At 35.2% G+C, this 26,011-nt stretch overlaps 1 protein-coding gene and 1 pseudogene across 2 annotated transcripts; both read left to right on the top strand.

Moving 5' to 3' along the window:
• The first annotated feature begins 490 nt into the window (after window positions 1–490).
• LOC140225628 (protein GPR107 pseudogene) lies at window positions 491–6,955 on the top strand (annotated as a pseudogene).
• A 2,723-nt stretch (window positions 6,956–9,678) lies between these two features.
• Window positions 9,679–20,470, top strand: LOC109036050 (eukaryotic translation initiation factor 2 subunit beta). Of its 2 annotated transcripts, XM_019049964.2 has the most exons (8): window positions 9,679–9,837; window positions 11,340–11,520; window positions 12,644–12,771; window positions 14,249–14,369; window positions 16,679–16,726; window positions 17,696–17,903; window positions 18,348–18,621; window positions 20,011–20,470. In XM_019049964.2, the coding sequence occupies exons 1-8, from the start codon at window positions 9,820–9,822 to the stop codon at window positions 20,053–20,055; spliced, it is 1,023 nt and encodes a 340-aa protein (XP_018905509.2). In that variant the 5' UTR covers window positions 9,679–9,819; the 3' UTR covers window positions 20,056–20,470. The 2 variants fall into 2 exon arrangements, with proteins under 2 accessions (XP_018905509.2, XP_018905510.2); XM_019049965.2 differs by lacking the exon at window positions 16,679–16,726 and having other exon boundaries at window positions 9,680–9,837.
• The last annotated feature ends 5,541 nt before the right edge of the window (window positions 20,471–26,011 follow it).

The following is a 26,011-nucleotide window of genomic DNA, read 5'->3' as shown; positions in this document are numbered from 1 at the left end:
TCCCTATAGCTCAGACTGCGTCCATTCCTCAGTTTTTTTTTATCCACTGCAGCCAAAAATCTCTTCGGTCTTTTCCCAGCACTTTTTAGTTTGACAAAAATCAGCCTCTCCAAAGAATGAGTTTTTTTAGCTTGAAGATAAGATCCGAACATATTTTTTCTTATTTTGGATAAGTCTTGAAAAATTAAATTTTCAACCCTCCTATTCTTAAAGTCTTCATGGGTATTAGCGTCATCATCCATAGTTTTCTGTCTCTAATCCGTTGAGACATTATTGCTCTTTATTCAAAATCGAAGAAAATTGTTTATAATTCCGTGTAGAAGATAACAATAAAACATTGATAGAAAATGATAACATTAAAAAAAATAAACAACCCCACAAAAATGCCCAATCTCCCAGCGATACATCCAAGATGCATCAATTTTTTTTTCAAAAGTCAACAAAAGTTTCCTCGCAATTTTCTCTAATTTTCAATTCTTTTTGTTTCTAGGATCAGTCAATGCGGGGTCACCGAAGGACTCACAAAACTATCCAGGACCATCAACGACGACGAGAAAGACACATCATCGTTACTCCTCTCAAAGCGCGAAAGCAGTCACGAGTACGATTAGACACAACAAGCATCTACGATCATCTTGTCTCCCTTCTGACAAAAGAACGTAACTTTACTACGGCCGTGATGAATCCTGTTGTCCAAGTTGCCAGGTTGTGCAATTAAACTTCGATATTTTCCCAGCACAGTCTGGCAAAATTGCAGATCATACAATTCAATGTTTTCCTGGGCTCATCCGGAAGTGTAGTTACGCCCTTTTGTCAGCTTAGCAAGGATCTGTCACTCCTGCATTCCATGCTCAGTTTTGACGGAAGCACATCGTATCCCCAGGAAGCGTACATCTCGGGGAATATTCCTAGCTCCTGTGTTTCCGAGCATGGACATCGCAACTTGGGGTTCTGATTCGCGATTTTTCACGAACCTCTGAACTTCTGGTTTCAAGGTGGCCATGATCAGGGAGAATCGAGGATTCGGGGGAAATTTATGTCTGGAAAAATGGATGAAAATCAGAAGAAACATAGAGGATAAGAAGAAGCAGGAACGTTAAAAAAAATCGAGAAAAATTAGAGGACATTGAAATAGAATCAGGAAAGAAAAGGAGTAGTCTGAGGAAAGGAAAGAGGTTCATGGAATGGAGAGAAATTAGGAAAATGTAAACGTCAAAGACAATAGGGGATGAATGGTTTAAAATTCAGGAGAAACAAAAGATGTAGGAAAGTGAGGGAAAACTTTGAGATTTCATGGGAAGAGAAGGAATCTCAGTGAAAATTGTGGCCAACCATTGGAAACAAGAAAGTGCCAGATCTCATGAAAGAAAGTCAGGGAAAAAGCAGAGGAAGACCAGAGAAAATGGTGAAAAGTCAAGGAATATGGAAAAAGTCAGAGAGAACTGAAAGAAATCAGGGATGACACCCTAGGAAAAAGGATTTTAGGAAGTCGTGGACAGAGATGCATAATTAAATTTCTTTTCCGTGAAATGCCAGCAATTTTTAAAGGGCTGGATATGCAATTGGCAATACAGTAGAGCCCGCATATAACGAAGTTCACGATTTTCAGAAAAACTCGTCATATCCGGAACTTCGTTAAAAGCGAGTTCACTGTATACGGGCTCCACTGTAGTTATCTGAAAATTCGATTTAAAACTTTGGCATTTGACTCATGATATTTTTTTTTTCAAAATTAACATTTTACTTTGTCTGTGCGTTTTATAGTATGCTGAATCCATAGTGCAAGTTTTAAAGAATTTCATCTTATAAAGTTATGTGATATTTTGCATCTCCGGCCATGGAGGACAAACAAAGCCAGGGAAAAACTGAAAAGAATTAGAAAAAACGAATGTGAGAGAGAAAAAGAAGGAATAATTCAGGGAAGGGAGAAGAAATCCAGGAACAAGAGAAGAAATTGAGGAAAAACTGAGAAATTCAGGGGAAGTAGTAAAAATTTAGAGAAAACAAGAAAAATTCACAGAGAACAAAGAGAATCGACGGAATATAGAAAAGAGTCACCAAAAACAACTTGCCTCTAGAGAACCAGGATAAGTCTGAGAATTCTGTCTACTGTGGCCACCTTGCAACTGAATCATAAAAGCGGAGGATATTCCTAATTCGTATTATGTCCATAAAATAATCAAGGTTTCCAAGTTATGCAATAAAATGAGGACAGTTTACACAATTTAAATGGGGAACTTGATCTAGAACTTTTTGGCAGCAATGCCAATCATTGGAACCTCTTAATATGTGAGCACTTTAATTTGTTTGATTGTATTTTCCTTAAGCTGTTACTTCATGCACAAGTCATTTCTCTACGTAGAATTTTTGTTTTATGAAAATGATCGCAGCCTAGTTCTTGCCAGTAACATCAACTGTTAAATTAGGGCTTTGAAAAAGTCTGAAAAAAAGTTTCAAAACGTACGTTTTGGGAAACCCTTCTTTTTCTTTTTTAAGTTGAATGGACTACTAGACAAGGTATGAATTTAAGCATTCTTATATGTGTATTCTCTTCAAACCCGCAGAACATGATTTACGCAATAAAAATTACTAGAATCGACTCCCAGCTAAGACATCAACAATTTTATTTAGCACTAGTTACGAAAATCAAAATTCCCCCCTCCTAAGAAAAACAAAAGTCCACATGAATCAAATTGCGCAGCTTGTAACAGTTGAGCTGAAGCACGGAGATTGAGGTTATGTTACTTTCGTATTGTAGAGAACTTCACGGCAATGTTTAGTGTGCAGTTTAACTCAAGTAGATTACATTTTCTTCTATAAGAGGGAAGTTTGACTTTATGAATTGAAAAACGTGAATGTCTTTATTGGGAGGTACTTTCAGTCTTTTTCGTGGTAAAAATCGGGTTTCACGTCAAATTTAAAGGGGATTCATGTGTCATACCTAATGCTTAAAGTTGTGCCTTATCGTCTACCGGTCCCTTATGAAGCAAGAAGAACAAAATTCGAAGAATAATTTGTATTTACTCATAAAATAAATGTATATTTTGAGGCATATTAATTGAGGAATGGGTTTAAAAAACGACCTTATCATTTTCTTCTTTTTCTGTCTCTCTTTTTGTATCAAATTTCTCATTGTGTGTCAATTTTTAACGACCTTCTTTTCAATGCATCGCATCGATAGATGTGTTTGTATGCTTTGTTATGTAAATATTTTGTTTCCTTTCTTAAGGCCTCCAAGTGAGGATTTTTTTATTTCCACGAACTTTCTCTGTATTTTAGACCATTAATTCCTTCTTTTTATTTTTCTGAAAATCCTAGGGTCTAATTTTGTCAATTGAAGGTTCAATATTTATATTTTATTGCATTTAAAGGTTACTAAATTGGGCAAATTTAAAACGATCCAGTATAGCTGCATTTCATCTTTTTTCCTTTTTTTTTCTCAGAGAACTAAACTATTCAACGCTTTCAAACTTCAAGTGACTTTACCTTTGTTTATGAAGGGTACATTCTCAAAATTTCCGGTTTCAGTGCTGCCTAGATTTGGGGTCAAAAAATAAAAAATCAGAGTACATTAGGCATCGTCTGATCCAGCTAGGCTCATCCTTGTTGAATTTGTCCAATTAGTACGAACAAGAATATTTTTATTACCTTAAAAGAATAGTCAATTTTTGCTGAAGTGCTGTGCAAATTCGTACATGCTACACAAAATTATTCAAGTATGTGATCATTCGTTCGAAGAACGGCGATTTCCTCACTCTGTTAATGGCAACCAATTATCTGGTGTTTATAGATTGGATCGATGAAGATATTTGTCTTTTATGTGTCTCTTTATTTTCTAGTCCAGCTATAAAAAATTATTTAAGTAAATTTAATAATGAAATGGAAGAAATTTTTTAATTTAAAGTTGTGTGCGAATATCTAATTTTGAGTGAGAAACTTTACTTTCAAAAGCTCAAGGTGCTCACGACGTTGTAAAGAACATCCCGTCAAATAAAAGACTTTTATTTGGCGCCAAAATGTACAATTTTCCACACAACCTGTTAAGGGAAAACTTGTCAAATTATAAAGTAATAACTTGTATTTTTCCAGTTTTCATGAAAGATCCTTCGTATTTGATCAAGTGTTTTTAAAATTTCGATCAAATATGTTCTTAATTTTCATTGGATTTTTGTCCAAGTTCGATCTTACTATTTGTAAAGTTTGATTTTATTTTGGTAAAGTTTGGATCAAACGTTTATTAAATTTGAAAGATATGTTTGTACAATTTCGATCTAATTTTTGTCTAAGAAGAATATCAATTTTATAACTTCTAATTTTAGGCATGTCTTGATCCCATTAGTTGAAACGTATGGTTGCTGTTCCACTTCCACCAATAGAATTGCTGCATTTTCCCTTTGTCTTCTTTGTCTATCGCTTTGTCTATCCATTTCAATAATCAGCTCGCTGGAGTCAAAATTTTGTACCCTTATAGTCAAGATTTGGTTTCTGTACAGTTGTTCCAAAATACAGGCTAATAATTGACATTGCTGAACAAAATGATAGACGAAGGAGACAAGGGAAAATGGAGCGATCCTATCGGTTGAAGTGGGTGGTTGCAATGGACAAAAAAAGTATGTAATAGACTAACTCGTGGCCTACCTAATGAGACCCCATAGTTAGTACATCATTTTTTATTTCTCCTAGTTTGTAAAAACCACTTCTTTCAACCAATAAGATCGCTCCGTTCCCTTTTTTCTCTTTGCCTATTGCTTTGTTTATAAATCTCAATTGGGTGTATTTCTGTCAAACATAACAATGTGCATTATGACGTGAGCTTTGTTATGCATGTATTCTAATGGGTCTCAGGGCTAATGTCTAAATGCACATAGTTCCGTTTGATAGAAATACGTCCAATTATCAACCTGCAGTATCTGCATTCATGAATAAGTATTTAGCTTTCAGAAAGAGTTGAAGAACCTTTCTGATCCATCAGACTGCATTTGGCGCTAAAAGGAACTAACTCATCACACTTATTCAAATTAATGCATGCTAAAAAAACATATGTCCAAGAACTTATGAGCCCTAGCATCCTGTGTAATCAACAGAAGCCAGGGCTAATGAGTTTTTGGCTTATTTGTAAGAGCACATCTATGCTTAAAAAGTACAAGCCTTATCAATGGTCAATGTAGGAAAAAGCATATCTCAGTTTGTGATGCTGTAGTTTTCTCTAGAAAAAAACTACCCAACAGTTAGAATTGAAATTTTCAGGGCATTTCCTTCTTTCATTCTAAGAAGATTACAGAATATTGCAAGAAGAATTTTAAATTCATCGTCTTTGAAGGAGAAAAAGCATAATCCAAGATTTTCAAATGCTGCAATTCTGTTGTGCTAATGAAAAACGCTGTATAAACATTTGAGAGTTGCCAAATTTTCTCCAGTAAATTTTTATAAAGAGAGTTATGAATATTTCCGCTCAAAATTTTCCGATAATTGAAATTTGAGTGCAAATAAAATTCTCTGAAAAATATTCATAGAGACGTATTTTATCAAAGGAAATTTGGCAATGTCCTATACAACGTTCTTCCTTCGCATGGCAGAAATGAGATAAGCATTTCCTACACTGAGTCATCGATCTGTTGTTTCAAAAATGACTCAAATAAGTTGGTTCCTTTTTTCAAAATGCAGTCCAACTCATCATTCTGCAAAATGGATTTTAAAAAATAATGTTACATCCTTTAGAAAGCTCCATCAGGTGTACGCTATTTATTGAATGGTCCTGTTCAGTGAAATTTGAATGGAGTAGTATATGGATGGAAGCAGAGAAAAAAAAATGAGTCAATCATGTTCGGGACAGAATTGAAAATGTTTTAAAAATGAAGCTGTCCCTCTGTGTAAAAGTATCATAGGTAGACTCGAAAAACGTTTTTGTTGTCGAAAGAGGTTTCTTTAAATTTGATGGTAGCTAGTTTTCTATCAGCTAAAGAACTTAAAATTTTGTTTTTTGGTGCTGTGTTCAGACAGATTGTACTTACATGAGCCTTAGACTAGCAGGCTGACTGTGAAAATTGATAGATAAAAGGATAGACATGAAAGACATAGGGAGTTGGGAGTATGGAGCGATCCTATCGGTTGAGATGGTTAGTTCCTGTAGACTAAGGGAGACAATGATGAACTAACTATTGGGTCTCCGGTGAGTTGTTGTTGGTTAGTTTATTACCTACCTCTTTTGTCCATTGCAACCTCCCGCTTCCACCAGTAGGATCCCTTCATATTTCTTACGTCTTCTTTGTCTGTTGTTTTTTCCACCAATTTCAACAATCAGCCTGCAGACATTGGCTAATTTTATCTGATTTTTTTATTTTATAAACTAAAAACCAAGCAACAGTAAACTTGACATGTTTCAGTATATTTATCATCATCTGCGGTAATTGCGCACAAAGTTTAAAGGTGTCAAACAGTTTAGTCTTTCATTCTGATTCTAAAAAAGGGACTAATTTCTGTGACTCGTCTATTAAACCACCTATCTGCACATGGAAATAAGTGGCACTTACTTTGTTTCTGTAATAAGCCAAAAAAAGTAGTTGCTGGTTTTGTACAATGCACTCCATTTGTATTTCATGTAGTGGTTCGTTTAAGCAGCATCTTTCGGAAGACATTTTGTATTTTTTCGATCCCTCTCAAAAACGTTGCATCTACCATGTCTTCTTCCATGCATATAGGTGCTTTTATTCAGGAATGAGAAAGTTGGCTCTTCTTCGTCTCTGTTTGTTCTGAGAGAATCGTTTAAACCGTGTTCAAGCTAAGTTTCTGATGATTCCTCTAGACAAAAGTCTGATCTCCAAGAAGTCGTTTCCTTGTTGAGAGTTGAAAATCAGTTTTAATTATTTTTTGTTGTTTGAGATTCTTCATTTGTTTTGTAAAATATTACTTGTTTAAAGTTTGTGCATAGTTTCTAATAAATATATTAAAAAAGTAATTATTGGAAAGCTCCAGCTGTTTGTTTAATTCACACTTAAAACATGACAGAAGTTCCTGAAAGATCCCGGCATTTTGAAGTGAAAGTTACCACCAATATTTTGATCATTCGGACTAAATTTTGTAATAAGAAACTAATGTCTGGCTCATATGCCAAAGAAATTATCTGCACAGGGAGACTGTGCGAAATATTATACCTTGTCCCCAAAATGAGATGGAAACATTGCATCCTTATTGCAAAATGAGGTCCATTTACTTTGATGCAAATTACAAAGTAAAGTACATTTTATCGTTGGCTAAACTGGAAAAATATGCACCTTTATTTCTATGTTCACATATTTTTGGTCATATTTCATTTTCTAAAATGAAGACAAACCAAAATAACTCATCAAAATTTTTGCGAATAATTTGGAATGAGTGAAAAAAATTCACAGTAAATTTCAAGAAAAACTTCTGACTGATATTCTTTCTGAAATGCCTATAAAACATGATCTGAGACTTGTAATGTTGCTTTTGGAATCATACATTTTTCGACTTACACCATCATTATGCAGCTTACAAAACTGCACTATTTTTGTCAAAATTCACCATTGATCATTAACTATAAAAAATGCATATCGACGGTGAAAGTCGGCAATCACATAACTCGGTTTGCGACGTCGCAGACTTCCTATCATACTTTATTTTTTAAATGGAAAACTACTCAACGGCAATTCTTTAAAACTGTCATGATTTTTCTTCTCAATGCGAAGAAAATTCTGCAAAAACTTCAAGAAATTATATCAATTTGTTCTCCTTTAAAAAAATGACGTATAGGCGGAGATTTTCAGACACCGCAAACGCGTTATGTGATTGCCGACTTTCACCGTCGATATTTTAAGTGCAACATTCAAGACATCTACGAATATGTTCTATTTCTTTCAAGAACAACTAATCAACATGTTTCCTTGCAATTTTGTGTGATTTTTTTTGAATGAAGGAAGAATATTCGCAGAAAATTTCAATAGAAACTGATCGTTATATTTCCCTCTTAAAAAAAAGTAGAATTTCTCGTCTTTAGCTATTGTTATGTAACAGTGTTAATACAAAACTGGAAACTCCCTATGTAAACATTAATCTGAGAATATTCCACCAATTTGCTGTAGATTACAGTGTGCGGTGAACCGTAAATGGTCTACAAATATTCTAGGCGTTCTCTCAAGGTTTCTTGGAAAATTCTCAGAATGTTCTGCACAAAACGCATGTCGACATTGAAATTGCAAAAATGCATATCTCCGTTGCGGTATTTAAAAATCTCTGCTCCTATTTTATTTTCAAATAGGAGACCAGACCAACATTATGGCTTGAAATTTTCACAGAATAGTCTTCCCATAAAAAAGGATGATCACCGAAGTTTTTAAGAAATTACGTTTCGTAGTTTTCAATGTAGAAAATAAAGTATGACAAGAAGTCTGCAACACCGCCAACTGAGATTTGCAATCCTGCAGTTTCACCAGTAACATGTAATCCACCCAGAATATTCCATGATTATTCCCACTAATAATGGAATGCTTTGAGATTCTTCGGATCATATTCGTCACAGTTTGAAATTGCCACGAGAATGCTCTCAGGATATTTTGACTATCCCCTGAATCGTTTTCAGAAGCTTCTCAGTTCATTCTTAGAGTCAATACTTATTTACTCTCTTGCAGGGTCTCTCTTACATCAAAACAAAAAATCTTAAGAAAGGTTTTCTAATTTGTATTTACAAGCGGTCTCTGGGAGGAGTTTTTCTTCTTCGGAATTTCCAGACCTTTTAACTTCTCTCTAACGGTTGAAGTGAGACTAACCAGAACTTGAGAAAAAGGCACTTGTGCCATTTTTTGCAAAATCAAGTGATGAGTTGAGTTGTGTGTGTGTGGACTTGACCAGGGTAGAGCATACCTATGTTTTTTATTTTTAATGATTTATGAGCAGAAATTTCGAAACAGTGCAATGGAGATAAGTGGTTTGGCACTTAAGCCATCAATATGAGTGCTGATCAAACTTTAACACAACCGTCGTAGAAAAATGACCTGTTAAAACATTTTTCAAAAGCTCTTAAGAATACTGTTGAAATATTTGTGTTAGGAAACCCTTTTTGGCTGTTTTTTAAGTAAAATTTACAGGAATTATAATTTAAGGACTATAGTGTTAAAAAAAACTCTTAAAATATCTTTGTAGTTTTGTTTTACATTTTTTCAAAACATTTTTATGTCGTAAAACTACAGTTGATATTATAAGAGTTTTTTTAACACTTTTTACTTAAATTTTACCGCTCGTTAATTTTACTTTAAAAAATAGCCCAATAGGGTTTCCCATCACAAAAACTTTCACAGTTTTTTTGAGAGTCGTCTTTTTGAAATATTTAAGGGATTTTTAAAAGTTTTTTTTAACAAACCTTAATTGGTATGTTGGTAGTAGGGATTTAATTGGGTGCCATTTTTTTTTGTAACTTTTTGCAGATGCATATTTTACATTAATTTTTCCTTGAAAAGAACGCACAGGGATAACTCCACTTTTGTAACAAATTTTTTCAATATTTTTTAAATTATAATTTTCAAGTGTTAAAGTTTGATTTCTTTTTAGGGACGTCTGAAGGTTTTGCGGGTCCAATGACCTTTGCCTTCCCCTCCATCCTTTCGCTCACACTCGTGGAATTCCGTCAAACTTCGGCAACTTCCGCCCTTGGATTCGGAGATAATTAACATTCGGCCATTTCCGGTAAGCATCCGTCGTGCTTCGTGTATTTCCGTCCGTGCATCAAACGTGGTTGTTTTGGAAGAGTCTAGCTGTTCAATTTTTGCAGTTTTTTGTGCTTTCTCATAGTTTTGTGTACTATTAATCATGGCTGAAGATGATTCGGTAAGTCCCGAATATTTTCTACCTGCCTTGAAACTTACACTCTCTCTTTTACTTCAAATTTTCCTTGTAGCCTCTGTCGCGAGGCGTAAGGGCCGCCCCTAACCTCCAAATCTAAGTTGCATCATCTTTTTGTTAAAATCAATAAAATATCCTGCATTCGCTTCTTTAATATCCGAAACTCAAATCCATTTCGTAATAATAATCCCTCCAGAATGTTTACTTACCCTGAAATGTACCGCCGTAAATATACTAGTATGTTTACATATGCTGAGCTTTCGTAACCTAACCCTTCTCTTTGCATTTTGCAACTGTTGCCTTATCATTTGGACGCATTTAATTGAAATAAGTCCATTTTCACCGGTTTGAGAGTAAACGCATGCATTGTAGTTCAAGACAGATTAAATTTGCTAGGCGACAGTGCACATTGTATGTACCCTATAAGAAATAATGGTTTCTTCGTGAAAATGAAAAAGCATGAGACAATCATCGGAGACTCCATTGCAAAACTGAGCTGATCGGAGGTCCTCCTGCAGATTGACCTCTCTACCTTAGTGTATTTCTCTTCTGAAACGCAAATTGGATGTATTTTTGCCAAAAAGAACTGCTGCATTGCACACCCTACTCTCAGTTCCCTTCAGCATGCATACACTCATTTGCAAGATCAGCAAATTTGGACGGAAACCTCAGAAAATCTCCTTCTCTCTGATCCAGGCCTATTTCAGCAAAAATAGTATGAGAATTCTGAACTGAGTTAGTTATGTGTTCTTCAGCACCTAGTCAAGTCATTTACAGTAATACTATGAGCACCCCATCTTGCCTACTGTAACCTTCAATCTCTAGACGAAAAACCCAATCCTATCAATAATCTAACAGATGTATGTAAGGTGATTCGTCCAGCTCAAGTGACGTGGTTGAATTGGCCTACGATATATCGCATCAGTTAGGTCAAAAATCTCGGTCGATTTTGAATTTTTAGCAATATAAGTAAATGACGTTAGCCACTGCGCATTAGCCTAAAGAATCTAAACCCTAAAATTGGCTAAATTCACAGAATTGAAAGCAGAATAGTGTTTGGAAAAAAACCTCTCATTCGATACAGAAGTTGATTGCTGAATCGATTGCGAGGTTTTTATTCAAACACTATTCTGCTTTCATTTCTCTGATTTTTGCTGATTTTTGGGTGTAGAATGATTCTTTAGGCTAACGCGCAGAGGCTATTGTCCTTTGTATTGCTAAAAATTTAAAATCGACCGAGATTTTTTACCTAAGCGATGCGATATATCGCATGCCAATTTGACCACTTCTTTTGAGCTAGACGAATCATCTTAAATCAAAAGGAACTGTTTCTCAGGGTTCATGCCAGAATGCATATATTACCGCTTTACTTAAGTATGTTCATATTTACTCTTAAGTAACAGTAAGCAGGTTTTTGAATATTCGTAGGCTGACTGTAGCTCCATTCCTGAAGTGTCCTCTGAATTAATCCATATTTGTGTCCTCAGATCTTTGATCCCTCTGCGATGAAGAAGAAAAAGAAGAAGAAGAAGACCGGGTTTGACATTGATGCAGCTTTGGGAGATGGCGGAAATGAAGCTTCGGAGACAACAGAATCCTCGCAGACGGGTGGCGACAAAGAAAATCAGGAACCATCAAAATTTGATGATTTTGATGGCGATCTAGATTGTAAGCTATATTATTTAGGACATTTTTCTATTATATTAGGCAGGAAAAATTTGGTAATGAACAATAAGAATGAGGTAGTGCAGCAGTGGTAAGGAATTCTTACGGAGTTGTAGTATAATTTGTCTCATGTAAAATTTTGTAAAAAAACCAATAAGCTCATTAAAAATTTCCAAACGTCATTTTGAAGGGTGGAAAAAGCTAATCAAAATGTGACCAATTAAAATGCTGACGGTCAAATTGACTCAGCAGGGCGATGCCTGAGGCTGAATTTAGCCAAGCATCAAACACAGTTTCCCTCGCCTGACTACATCATCAGAGCCCACCAAAAATATTGTTTCACATTGGTCCAATTTCTTGCATTTCAAAACAGGGTTTCTGTGCCACGTAGGACCCTAAAAGAATGCAAAAATTTCCCTAGAAGCTCAGTTGGGGTTTTCAGTTTGGTTAGAAAATTCAAGATCATTATAAAGCTTAAAGTGAGTGTTAATCTTTTAAATCAATCATGATAAAACGGCTTATCTTACTCTAACCGCACTCTTTACTTTCAAAAAATGAATAACATAGAAATGGGTGCCACCAACCTATTAAGGGAAAACCATGAAAAACACAGGTCATTTTGGCATTCTACAGTAATGATGGTTGGAAATTTTATGTCCGAGCTGCCTAAATGGTTATGTCGCTGAATTTTGCCTTTTTCCCCCGTTACTAACCGAAACAAAATATAAGAAACTTTTAAAATAACATGAACCCTGCGTGAAAATGTTCAGCGTGACTGCTTTATTTTTCTAAAGAATTTGATGAGAACTTATGCACTGTGTTGCTTAATTTCTTAAACCTATCGTGTGGTTAATCAATGAAGAAATAAACTGGGTACTTGGCAGTGTCTATTCTTAGCTAGGCTGTCAAACAAAGATAGATCTAAGCAAAACAAGGATTTCTTTTGCTTGAAAATAATGAGAAATGGAAGCACACCTTGAATCTGGCCTTGAATTTGTTTTCTTTCAGGCGACGGTCATTTCTTTCTAGTTGAATCCGTCCAATTTTGAAAAAAACCCTGATTTTCCCTGACTTCCCTTAAACCAAATTTATTTTGAAATCTGATTTTAAATTTTGTTTGTTTCAGTGGACAGTAAGAAAAAGAAGAAGAAGAAAAAGACGCTGAACCTGGACGAATTGGAGAGCGCTTTGCCTGATGCTGGGAGCGGTGGAGGTGGAGCGCCAGGTGATGGAGAGGGTGGCGACGATTTTGATGTAAGTAGTTTCCTTTTGAGTTTTCAGAATCACTCTCCATAAATTTTATTTTGAGACCCTGAATTCCTTTCAAGGTTCCGTCTCTTTGATCATCAACCCAAAGGAAACGGCACAGAATAAAAAGTGGTAGAAGAATGGCTGAATTTTTTAATTTTTTTAGCTGCTCTCCAATTTGTGAATGGGTAGTTCGTAGTCTGCTTCTCAGGCGTTTCCTGACGTGGCAACGGTGCCACTTGATATGTGAGAGCTTGAGTTAAATTGCCAAATAATGCACTTTTTAGACCAATTTTTTCCAAGATTGGCACTTTCAGATTTCGTTTCCGAAAGCTTATCTTACTCGAGTGATTGTAAGGAATATGATGTAAAAAAATATCAAAATTTAGCCAGCCCTGAATTTCTTGGTATTCTGTGCGCAGTCCCTCTATTTCCATGGATTCAGGTTTCTTCCTGTGGAGGAGAACGTTAATAATCATTCATGAAGCATTATAAAAGAGTACCTTCAGATTCTCAGATCGTTAGATGAAGGTAGGTGGATTGGTAGATCATTTCATTTTTGAAATGTACATTTAACAAAGCAAAAAAATTCACCAATAAACACAAAGCTAAGAAAGAAAAAGGGAAAAATGAAAAAGAAAACAAAGAACGAGAGAGAGGAAAAAAGAAAGAACTTAGGAAGAATCGAGAATTAAATTTTAGAAGAATTCAGTATAACGAATAACGACTAATGAATCGAGGTGTTTGGCTGACTTATTCGTTTTTCGATTTGGATTTTCGAAGTGGACTCACACTTACTGTAATAAAAAAATAAACTGAATTTACAGTACGGAGTTTTAGCATTCTATAATTTTGTTCCAAAATTTAATTATATTGTACCATAATTTTGTAGCTTGTGGTATTTCTTTAACCAATTTAAAGCCTTACCGATGGTATTTCAGCAGTTTGATAGTGGAAATTTCTCTAATCACAATTATTAATCCGGTATTGGAGCAGTGATAATATTGAGATGAGCTTTTTAAATCTTTTCTGTGTAGCTATTGCATGGTGTTGATATTTGGACCGAATTAAGCAGAAAGGAACCAAGCCACATCAGCTATTGCCAAATTTAATTGGGCAATTTGATTTTTTACATAAAGACAGTTGAGCAGATTCTTTTGAAAATTTTAAAGAATTTGCTTCGTATCATGCAGAAAATTGAACTGAAATTTGCACAAAAATCTGCACAACTGTTTTCATGTAAAAAATTAAATTTCCCAATTATTTGGCAATAGCCAATGTGATCTGATTCTTTTCTGCTAAACGCAGTCCATCCAGGAGATCACAAAACTCGTTTAATGGGTATATTCTTGGTAGATATAAAATTTGTATAACATCTCTTGCCTGTGATATCACTGAAGGTTTTATGATTGTATCTTATGCTCCACCGTAAAAAGAAATACCGTAGGTCTTAATTACTTTAATCGAATGCTTCTGTTGACAGGATACTTTTGATTTAGACATGGATTTCTCAAAAGCGAAAAAGAAGAAGAAAAAGCAGAAGGCCAACCTAGAGGAATTAGTCGCGGAAGATGACAGTAAAAAAACAGAGGACAAAGATACTGGTACTAAAATTATTCAATTTTATTTTATTTTCCTATCTGTTCTGGTTTAATTCTGTATACTAAGCCAAGTAGTGATAGGTAACACAGGTTTTCAGGAGGCTGAAGAAGTTTAGGGAGCTCATTTTTGAAATTGATAGATGCAGAGGATAAAAGAAAAGTGGAGCAATCCTATTGGTAGAAACGTTCAAAGGTAACTAATGGGCTGAGGACTAATGGTGGTGCAATGGACAAGAGAGTAACTAGGTAGATCAACTAATGGCAACACTTGAGAGATCCTCTTGTCAGTCCATCATTTTAGTTTATACCGACCACCCTTTGACCTCTTCATCTATTGTTTTGTCTACCAATTTCAATAATCGACCCATGGCCAAAGATGGGTACGTCTTTTTTTTTCATAGTTGGAAAGTCATGGTAAATCCCAGAAATTTTTGAGTCTGCAAGTGTAAATCAAAACTGAAAATGAAAATGATTATAAGTGCTTCAGTTGAATACTGGCGCTAGGGATGAGGAAGAATGTCGTGTGAACATTCGAAAGTTGCCAAATTTCCCTGGATTAAAGATGTAGATATCTTTGAGGAATGTTACACATATTTTTCCTTGAAATTTTCAGATATTTTAGATTAAATCATGGATACACTGGACCACGAGACAAGGTACGAATTTAAAAATTCTGACTTTTTCACCGAAATTGCACATAGAACATGATTCCTGCATCGAAAATTACTGAAATCAACTCCCAACTAAGATATCAACATTTTTATTTTACATTGGTTACCGGAAATTTGAATCTCCAGGTCACAAAAAACTCAATACTCTACTTGAGTCAAATTGCGCACTGTACTACAACGATAAAGACGGGCCTCTCAATCGAGCAGTGTTCCTCTCCCATTCTGTTTTGTTCAAAGTGTAAACAATGTGCAATAGCTGAACCAAAGCGTTGAGATCAAGGTACTCATGTTTTCATGCAGCAGAAAATATCAGGAGAATGTGTACCTAGCATGTGATTTGACTGAAGGAGATTATTGCGTTTTCATAAGCGGGAGGTTTGAATTCATGTGTCAAGAAACATTAAATATCTTGATTACACATTGATATCAGTAATTTTCGTTCCACGAATCGTGTTTTACGTGAAAGCTTAAGAATCATGTATCAGAATGCTTAACTTTGTACCTTGTTTAGTGATCCAGTGTCTGGAAAGTTTGAAGGAATATATTCATAATTTTCCTATGCAATCCGTTTTTTTTATCAAAGGAAATATGGCAGTGTCTAAAGGCTTGTATGGCATTCTTCCCTAGCATGGCAAAATAGAAAGTGGCAAAAAGATAGTAAGGTTTTAAGGTTTTTAAGGAAATTTGAAAAACCCAATAAACTGTAGTCAGGCTATCTAGTGTCCTCAGTCTCTGTCCCCTGAAGCGGGAGGCAAAGACAAGAAAATAGAAGAAGAGGAGGAAGAATAATAAAAATGAGGGGAGTACAAAAATTCTGTCCTTTGTCGAGTTGGAAAGACGTTCAGAGTACTGAAAAAGTAATGAAAAAGCATAGATTTATAGAACCCCTCACCCTTCCCCCCCCCCCTTAAAAAAATTGGTACGGAAAATTATTAAAAAGCAAAGAATTTAAATGATGAGGTACCAGTAGATACTCAATAAAAACTTGTAATCTTGTTTTGCGGTCTCTCAGATTTTCAGATCTCTCGTACCTAACTCTCTGAGGAAGAAAAATAAGTGTGATTTTTTTATAGATTATTTTGAGATAAATTTGAGCCGTCTTCAGGTCGTGAAAGTCCTATGAAAGAACACAAATTGTACGGACTGTCCATAATTTTATGAGAGTTGCGTGCAAACATGCAAGATGTCGCTGAGAACCTAACTTTTAACATCACTTACTTTATCATCAACTTCAATGAGAATCTTTTGGATTATTGTAGAAATCAGCAACGCCCAGCAGTAAACAAAGCTGTGTGCAGAAAATGGACATGCCAAGAAGAAAGTCTTGTTCAAAAAAAACATATAGTTTGTGAAAAAAAAAGAGACAACTTTGTTTTTATAAAGTTTACGAAACGATTTGCAAAATGTGACTTGGTTCTAACTAATGTCACAAGATGATTTGCAATCATCATACCATTCAAATTTGTTTAATATTTTGTACATTTTATACAAACTGAAGGTCTTCTTTTTTTTCACAAAAAATTTATTCACATTCTAAGGAAACCTTTTTTCGGCATGTGTTCACTATCCAAATTATCACTCAGCACTTGCAAAATTCTTGGTATTTACGGAATAAATTATTTTGATTTCTTTCTGCTTTTGACCCAACATGCTGCCTTGAGTCGGAGAAAAGTCACAGCCCTGAAGTGGGTAAGTTGCTGTTGGGAACTGTTCGAGTTTTGGTGTTTAATTTAATTGAACATTAATTACACAATAATAAAAATTTCATCTTTTTACTGGAACACCTGCATCAGTCCACAACTACTGATCAGAACTGGAAAGAATCGAACAAAATATTTGTAGAAAACCATAAGTGCTGTAGAATCTCTATCATCTTTATGCCCTTTTTCAAAAATGGGATCCAGTCAAATTAAATAAATAAACACTCATGCAAACTGCTATCTATCTCTCTCTTTCTCTTGTGCAATGTAATGCTTTTCAAGCATTTTTTTCCTCCCTCTATAAAAAAGAAAAGGAGCTACAATTTCCTTGTTTAGATAGTTCCTTTTATGAATGAGCCAGACATAGTAGTGCTTTAATTGCAAAATGCAGTCCATATCAATGGCTGAAATGCAAAACCATGCATCTCCGTTCATGACGATGCAAACTTCTTTTCATCCTTCATTTATTCTTTGGAAAACTAATCAATGTAATTTTTTAAAAACTGTTGTGATTTTTCTTCTCTGTTAGCAGAACGTCAGTAAAATTTCAAGCTATGAAGTTGGTTTGATTCTCTTCAAAAAACTAAATATAAAATAGGAGCAGAAATTTTGAATTACGGCAATGGAAATACGTCGTATCGCTCTTCGGCAATCGATATAAATACTACAGTATGAGTGGCCTTAGAAATAAACTGCAGCAAAGTCTTATTTTTCCTATTGAATAGACCATCGAAATCTTGTATCCTGAATTCTACAGAGATCTGTGTAGGCGCAGAATTTCACCATTTCGTAACCTGAATTCTACAGAGATCTGTGTAGGCGCAGAATTTCACCACTCTATTGCCTATACCCTCTATTATAGTCTATAGCATACATTTTATTTTTTTGTATTCCATATCTTCTGTATCCATTTATGTCCTTCAAATTTTGTATTTCTTATTAATTTTTTGTCTTGCAGTAGGTGAAGACGAGAGCTTGTCGTGGCTCGGTTCCGACCGAGATTACACATATGATGAACTATTGACTCGCGTCTTCGACATCATGCGCGACAAGAACCCTGATATGGTCGCCGGAAAGAAACAAAAGTTCATCATGAGACCTCCTCAAGTTGTTCGTATTGGAACGAAGAAAACATCGTTTGCAAACTTTGAAGAAATCTGTAAAACGTAAGTACCAAAATGTAATCCAAATTGTAAGAATTCAGCAGTTGTGAGTTTGGTCCTTTTTTTTCATTTGCATTGCATGGTTTTGAAGGGAATTTTTGCCCAGTGCTTCCTTCAGATTTAAATCCCTCTTAGTGTTAACTGTTATACTTGCAGTTGTAAAACTATCAAAATGCATTCATTAGAAGGCAAGTTTCAGGATTTCTCACGTGAAATGAATGTAAAACTTACAGTAAAAAAATTAAAGGCGAAAAAATTTATTCCTATTTTGTTTCTCTTTTCTCCTCTTTCTGTCTGCTCGTTCTCTTTTATTTTGGTATCTTTTTTTCTCTCTTTTCTGTTCACTTTGCTTTCTTTTTATTCTTCTTGATACTCCTCCGCTCATTTTCACAAGTTGAATATAAGGTGCAATCATAACAATACATTTATACATACCTCTGTTCACAGGCTACATCGTCTGCCGAAGCACTTATTAGACTTTCTCCTAGCTGAGTTGGGTACAAGCGGCTCTGTGGACGGAAACCACCAACTCATCATCAAGGGTAGATTCCAGCAGAAACAAATTGAAAACGTTCTGCGGCGGTACATCAAAGAGTACGTCACCTGCCACACCTGTCGGTCTCCAGAAACTATTCTGCAGAAAGACACGCGGCTTTTCTTCTTACAGTGCGAAACGTGCGGGTCTAGGTGTTCTGTCGCCAGTATTAAGTCAGGTTTCCAGGTACGTCATCCACCGTTTTCTCGAAATCTCAGAAATTTGCGATTTATTAGTATCTTCAACGTCATCAAGTCAGGTATTCCTATGATAAAGCTGTACATCAGGCTGAAAATAAAACGCTAAGAATCGTATAATTAAAAAACTGAAATGCACAAAAAATATGACTCCACCGGGAAACAAAATGAAATGTATTTATTTCCTGACTACATTTTATTTCCAATCATTTCAGCTCACAGTTGGTTACCTTGCTCATTGTTCCATTAGTTTATGTTATGTTTTCGGTTTTTTTCTCAGTACACCTGTTCAAATTTAATCCAGAGGTTAATGCTTACCTTGGGATGACAGAACTGGCCCTAAGTCGGCTGTATTTATAATATGTTTAGAAATTCAGGCAAAGTCAGGTTTTTTTACTGTACGTCTCAGAACCAAGGAAAAAAACTGAAAAACCTAAAAATCCGTAGATTAATGGAATTTAGGAATGATTAATTGCAATGTTATGAAATCCATCCTCAAATTTTGACTTATTGCAATAAAATTGCTGCCTAATTGATGCTGATCTCTGGCACTATTGTTGTGGAAAAACTTGATGATAAATTCTATCCTTTGAGGAATCCGTTGAAGCTTCATTGAATCTACTTCAGGAGGAATCTTGGGGCTGATTATTGAAATCGATATAAAAACCCACGTAGACAGAGGGAAAATGGAGCAATCGTATTGGTTATAAGGAGCAGTTGTCATGAATAAAGACGTAAAATGATATACTAAGTATACGGTCTCTCGTCGGTTGCCGTTGGCTAGTTTATTACTTTTACCTCTTTTGTCCCCTGCAACCATCTGCTTCTACCAATAGGATCACTCTATACAGAAAAACACCTATCTGCATAAGAAAACTATGGCTTACATGCTGTTTCTGGACTGAGCCAGAAATTGTAGTTCCTAATTGTAAAATCTGGTCCAAATGCTGAAATTGCAGAAATGTTGGTCTGTTGATGATCTGAGCAAATGTAGCGCAGTAAAATTGTGACTTACCTCAGGGTTGCCACAGTCAGGGGAAACCTGAAAAAGTCAAGGAAAAATTGTTAATTTACCTCTATTTGCTTTCTAGGAAGGATTTGACTTTTTAAACAACAGATTTCGCCCGGAAATTATTTCCAAGTATGTCTCTCTGGCTGTATGGCATAACTTCAATTCTCACTTTTACTCAAACTTGTCAAAGAAATCAGGAATACCTAGTTCAAGGAATTTTATTTTCTAAATTTTGTAGCAGCCCTGTTACTTTAAATGAGTCACACCTTTATTCAAGCAAACTTATGGTTTATTTTTGAATTGCTACTTCAATTGACGAATATCAGGTCTTCAGCATTTTGTTAACAATGCATTTTTCTGTTACAGGCCGTCACTGGAAAGCGTGCTGCCATCCGTGCGAAAACAGCTTGAAGTGTCTGATCTCCACCAGGCGCGTCTTCATCCATTGTCAACCGTTGTCTCGTAAAGCGAGCAAACGATCAAGTGATATTCCTCGTGAAACAACCCTTGTGGTTCAAATCAGGATCAAAGAACGGAGCGATCACCAATCGTACTTCTGTGGGTTCGCCTTTTTTTCATTTTTTTTTTTTATTTACTCGTTTTTTTCTTTTTTCAACTTTTGTATCGGCTAACGATTTGTGATTTCCCCCTGATCCGTGTCTTCACCTGTTAATTGTTTTGTTTCTTTTTTTACCCCTATTTATTTTATGATTCACGTGTAAAAATGATGCTCTACAATTATTTAGCCAATTTCTACTGTCGAAGGAATCAGGAACTTCTGTTATCAGTTGTCTTAAGAATAATAATGACTGATATTTTTACCACAGTTTCCTGGCCTCGTTTTTTTTCCCTCCTTCAGTCTTCGATTTTGGATGATTCTAATTGTCCTTCAATTTTGCGTTTGCGCGGGTTATAATCAGTCCAGGTCAGAGCAAATTTTAAGTGGTATTAGGTTTAAATGGTGTCCTCTTAGGAACTGCATAGTTGATTGCCAGCCTCATATTTTTTACTCTCCCTTACATTATTTACACTTATCTTGTCGCAATTTTGTACTTTTTAATTTATTGTCCTTTCCTGTGCTGAGTTGTACCACAGCCTCTCAAGTTGTTTATATACTAAGGAAGAATTTATTTTTTCATTCATTCAGAATTAAGTTCAAATGTCAGGAACTCAGCGGCTCAGTACAGCATGTAAATCTCAGTTCTTAAATACAGACAGTATTTTCGACTTTTGTGAGAAGTGATACCAAAATGTGGTCCATAGAAGTGAAGTAAAGTCATTTGTGTTCCTTGAAAACTAAAAATTAAAGCCCCTTAGACTAAATAGTGATCCAAAGTCGACAACTCAATAAGAGCATGGTATTTCATATTTCGATGGGCAAAGTGCAAAACCTTGTATCCCCATTGGGATGTTTCAAAATTGCCGTTTCTACTTTACTTTTTCAAAGGATAACCAGCCAATTTTAAAGCTTGAAATGTTTGAAAAATATTCTGCTAACAGAGAAAATGAACACGGAAGTTTTAAAGAAAATACAGGTACTGGTTTCCCAAAGAAAAAAGAAAGTACGGCTGGAAGTCTGCAACATTGCAAACGAGGATACGAAGTTTTGCTTTTTGGCCATTAATTTGGTCCTCAAAAACAGACAATATTTCTGACTTTTTTCAGAAATCATGACAAGATGTTGACTCCCAGAATAAATGGAAGTTTCTTGTGCTCCTTTGAAATAAAAAAAAAATCATTTTACATTACTGGACCAATATGAATTAGAGATTGAAGGTCAGCAGCTCAAAAGGAGCATTAGGGTGTCCCACTTTGAGGGTCACCTCCGAATTTTGATGATGGTACCCTCTAAATCGTTGACCCCACTCATAAAAATAAGATTGCACTAAAGAAAAAAATTCTAAAAAAATTTTTAAGGGTTGCGCACGGCCAAAAACTACCCCCCGGAATAGGGCAAAATGCAGAATTTTGCCCATTTTGACGATTTTTTTAAACAACATTGTAATTGAGCTAGGGTTCTGAAAATTTCACAGTAAGAGCATATGTTAGGGTACTTTAAAGAAAAAATTTTGTTCATGTCATCATGCGTTCCCAATTTTTGCTAAAAATCCTCAAAATCGGCTAAAAACGCGATAATTTCAAGATTTTGTATTTTTGTCTCATGACGATTTTTTCAGCTGACAAAGTTAAATTAATCATGAAACGTACCATTAATTGCATCTTTATACTCATTTTGACCAAAATTCATACTTTACTTTATTAACCCCTCCCCCTCCCCCTTCTTTATAACCGTAAATTCAGCGTTTCCTAAGTTGCGATAGGTGCATGTGATTTTTTTCTTTTTTCCATTAAAGATAATACTTTTATTCATATTCTTACATTTTAAATGTCGACGTAATGTTTCATTAAAGTGGTACTAACTTATATACAATGAGAGAGCATGATGTGAACTTGTTTTAAAAAAAAAAAAAATAATAATAACTTGTATTTTCGAAAAAAAAAAATTAATTTTACTAAAATAAATGGGAATGGACTCAAGCGCCAAACAATTAGAAACAGCATCATTCCTTTCTTCTAAAATACTTTCACAGAAGCTCCGTAGAAAAAGAAGAAACACCGACTCAATATTACTTCAAAACACGAGGTGAATCTTCCAAAAAAAAGTGGCAAGGTGCCTAAACAGTAGAGGAAATGCATGATTACTTCCTCTTTGAATACTTAACAACTGACGCTTCAGCGATAATAACAGGCCAGTTCATCCCTCTGTTTTCGAAACTGGGGCTATTTTTCGGCGTCAATTTGATCCAACAGAAAGTGATTTGAAAGGACTTCAAAAAGTTTGCTTATTCAGTTTAAGATGTTCAATCTTTGCTGGTAAAAACCTCAGCTTTCAATTATTATTGCCCTTAAAGATGCGATTTGTATTTTACAAAAAAGTTATAGGTTAGGTTAGGATGGTTACTTAGTATACTTTAGAACTTCAGAGCATACTACTACTAAGTATAGTTCAGAAAAACGAGTTTAGTCTTCCAAAAAGAAGTGGCAAGGTTATAGTGCAAGGCAATAGGTGACAAAAAACAGTTGAGGAAATGCATTATTCCTTTCTTTTTATGTACCTGGTAAAGTTAGGAGGAAGTTTCGTCAAAGAAGATTCAATGACTATTCATGTGATGCAATTTCTTAATTTTTTCGTTGTTATGAAATCAACCATATGATAGGATGAAAATGTGTGTAATTCAGTGTCATTTTTCACTAGCTTGCCGAGACAATTATCATTGCTCTTTTTAGTTACTAAAGCTTTAAATGTTTTTCTTTTCATGCCATTAGAAATAAATCAATCAAAAACAGACAGAGGCCCCAACCTATCACTAAGATAACTTTAATGTCTTGAAAAAGTGGCCAATGAAGCCTCTGATACTCTCTTATTAATACTATTGTACCTACTTTTTTGTAAAATACAAATCGCATCTTTAAGGGCAATAATAATTGAAAGCTGAGGTTTTTACCAGCAAAGATTGAACATCTTAAACTGAATAAGCAAACTTTTTGAAGTCCTTTCAAATCACTTTCTGTTGGATCAAATTGACGCCGAAAAATAGCCCCAGTTTCGAAAACAGAGGGATGAACTGGCCTGTTATTATCGCTGAAGCGTCAGTTGTTAAGTATTCAAAGAGGAAGTAATCATGCATTTCCTCTACTGTTTAGGCACCTTGCCACTTTTTTTTGGAAGATTCACCTCGTGTTTTGAAGTAATATTGAGTCGGTGTTTCTTCTTTTTCTACGGAGCTTCTGTGAAAGTATTTTAGAAGAAAGGAATGATGCTGTTTCTAATTGTTTGGCGCTTGAGTCCATTCCCATTTATTTTAGTAAAATTAATTTTTTTTTTTCGAAAATACAAGTTATTATTATTTTTTTTTTTTTAAAACAAGTTCACATCATGCTCTCTCATTGTATATAAGTTAGTACCACTTTAATGAAACATTACGTCGACATTTAAAATGTAAGAATATGAATAAAAGTATTATCTTTAATGGAAAAAAGAAAAAAATCACATGCACCTATCGCAACTTAGGAAACGCTGAATTTACGGTTATAAAGAAGGGGGAGGGGGAGGGGTTAATAAAGTAAAGTATGAATTTTGGTCAAAATGAGTATAAAGATGCAATTAATGGTACGTTTCATGATTAATTTAACTTTGTCAGCTGAAAAAATCGTCATGAGACAAAAATACAAAATCTTGAAATTATCGCGTTTTTAGCCGATTTTGAGGATTTTTAGCAAAAATTGGGAACGCATGATGACATGAACAAAATTTTTTCTTTAAAGTACCCTAACATATGCTCTTACTGTGAAATTTTCAGAACCCTAGCTCAATTACAATGTTGTTTAAAAAAATCGTCAAAATGGGCAAAATTCTGCATTTTGCCCTATTCCGGGGGGTAGTTTTTGGCCGTGCGCAACCCTTAAAAATTTTTTAGAATTTTTTTCTTTAGTGCAATCTTATTTTTATGAGTGGGGTCAACGATTTAGAGGGTACCATCATCAAAATTCGGAGGTGACCCTCAAAGTGGGACACCCTAAGGAGCATGCTAAAAAATTTCCTGATCGAAGTGGGTTCAGTGGGTCTAGGTCAAGTGAAAGGCTTTTCTGCAACCTAAAATTTAATTCTATGGCAATTCGTATATTCTGTGATCATTTCAAAAACGAAACGAAGTGTAAAAACTTCAACTTACAATTCAAAATGATTATATTTCATTACTTCGCAAATAGGTTTCATAGAAGGAAGAGTAAAATATGACGGGCTGTGGTTTCAGAAAAAAAAGAGTAAAGAAAAGAAGAGAAAAGAAAATCAATTCATTTATCCAATGATTTAGAGATTATTACATGACCTAATGCAGACAGTTGTCGGCAGGTGCATGGTTTACAAAATTGGGTTTTATTGATCGAATTCTTGAATACAGGATCAAAACAGAAACATTGGCTCAAACCCTATATTCTATATGTAGTATTTACGACAGTAAATGATTCCGCTCAGCTTAAAAACAGCATGGTTTTTCCTCACAATATTGTACAATATTGTACCCTCAAATGGTTGTTTACACACATCTTACTTATAAGCGCATCGCAGTTTTATAGTGGGTGTTTTCAAGTGGTGAGTGATGCTATTATCTACCAATTTTATTGGTGCCAAAACTTAAAAATGACACAACACGCATCAAGGGCTAACAAAAAATACCACCTAACTGACAATTTTGGCAAAAATGAGTAGGCGACAGTTGAGTTCACATTACGGTTTCAAAGTTTCTGCCATCAGCAATTTTCAGCTTTCTTGGTACATTTTCATTTTAGGGTTTTTTTTTCTTGGACAGCACATCAATGATTTCATTGCGAAACAACGTATCTTCGTTTGCAACGTTGCCGACTTCCTGTCATCCTTAATTTTTCTCCCAAAAACAAGTCAATGGAATTTCTTGAAAACTTCCTTGCATTTTCTTCTTTATTAGTAACATATTATGTATACATTTTAAGCTATTAAGTTGGCTTACTTCTCATGGAAAAAAATCAACTAGGAGCGGAAATTTTGAAACACCGTTATGAAGCTACGTGGTTTCGTACTTTAGCCATCGACATGTAGGTGTTCCATTGAATCTGAGGGTCCACGTCACAACGCAGATAGTTTTTTTTTTCTTTTTAAAATACGTCCAACATGCTATACTTGCAAAAATTTGAGAAGATTTTAAAAACTCATCAGATTCTTTTGCCGACCTTCTTTTATTACGCCATCGCCTTGATCGCACACGCGTTGCTTTCTATGTAGTACGCGGGCAAGGAAACTCAAAACGCCTTCATTTTTTGTGCACGCAACATTGACATTTTGTGAGCACAAAAGCTTGTATCTAGACAAAACTTCCGGCGCTACATCGATTCCCATAATTCCCATGATGTTCCGGAAGTTATGCAGGCAATGTTTGCGCATCTAGTGGCCCAGCCTGATTTGTTTACTTACTCTTGAGGTAAGGAATGCCTTAGGTGGTGGCATGGTTTGGTGAAACCGCGTGGATTGTGTCTGCTTTCAGTGGTTTGTGGCTTTTACTTACAACGAATTTGTCAGGCACTTAACCAGGTTTTCGTCGTCAAATACCCAAGTAAGTATTTTCATCCATTTTCTTTGGATTCATTTAATGTAAAAATTATCAGGTCTTCCTGTACTGTGAAATCTTTTAAGTGCTAGCAGAGCCCTACCAGACAGGTCATTAGTAATGATGTAGCTCCATAAGACATGTTTTTCATCGCACTTTCCGACAGAAACCCGCTAAAATGTCCATCACGTTCAAAATGAAACGATCAGAAATTGAGTGGTTATTCA

Source organism: Bemisia tabaci, chromosome 10, assembly GCF_918797505.1.
Source record: "Bemisia tabaci chromosome 10, PGI_BMITA_v3".
NCBI classification, from domain to species: Eukaryota; Metazoa; Arthropoda; class Insecta; order Hemiptera; family Aleyrodidae; genus Bemisia; species Bemisia tabaci.
The sequence above is the reverse complement of the archived record's forward strand: the minus strand, read 5'-3'. Positions and strand labels throughout refer to the sequence as shown.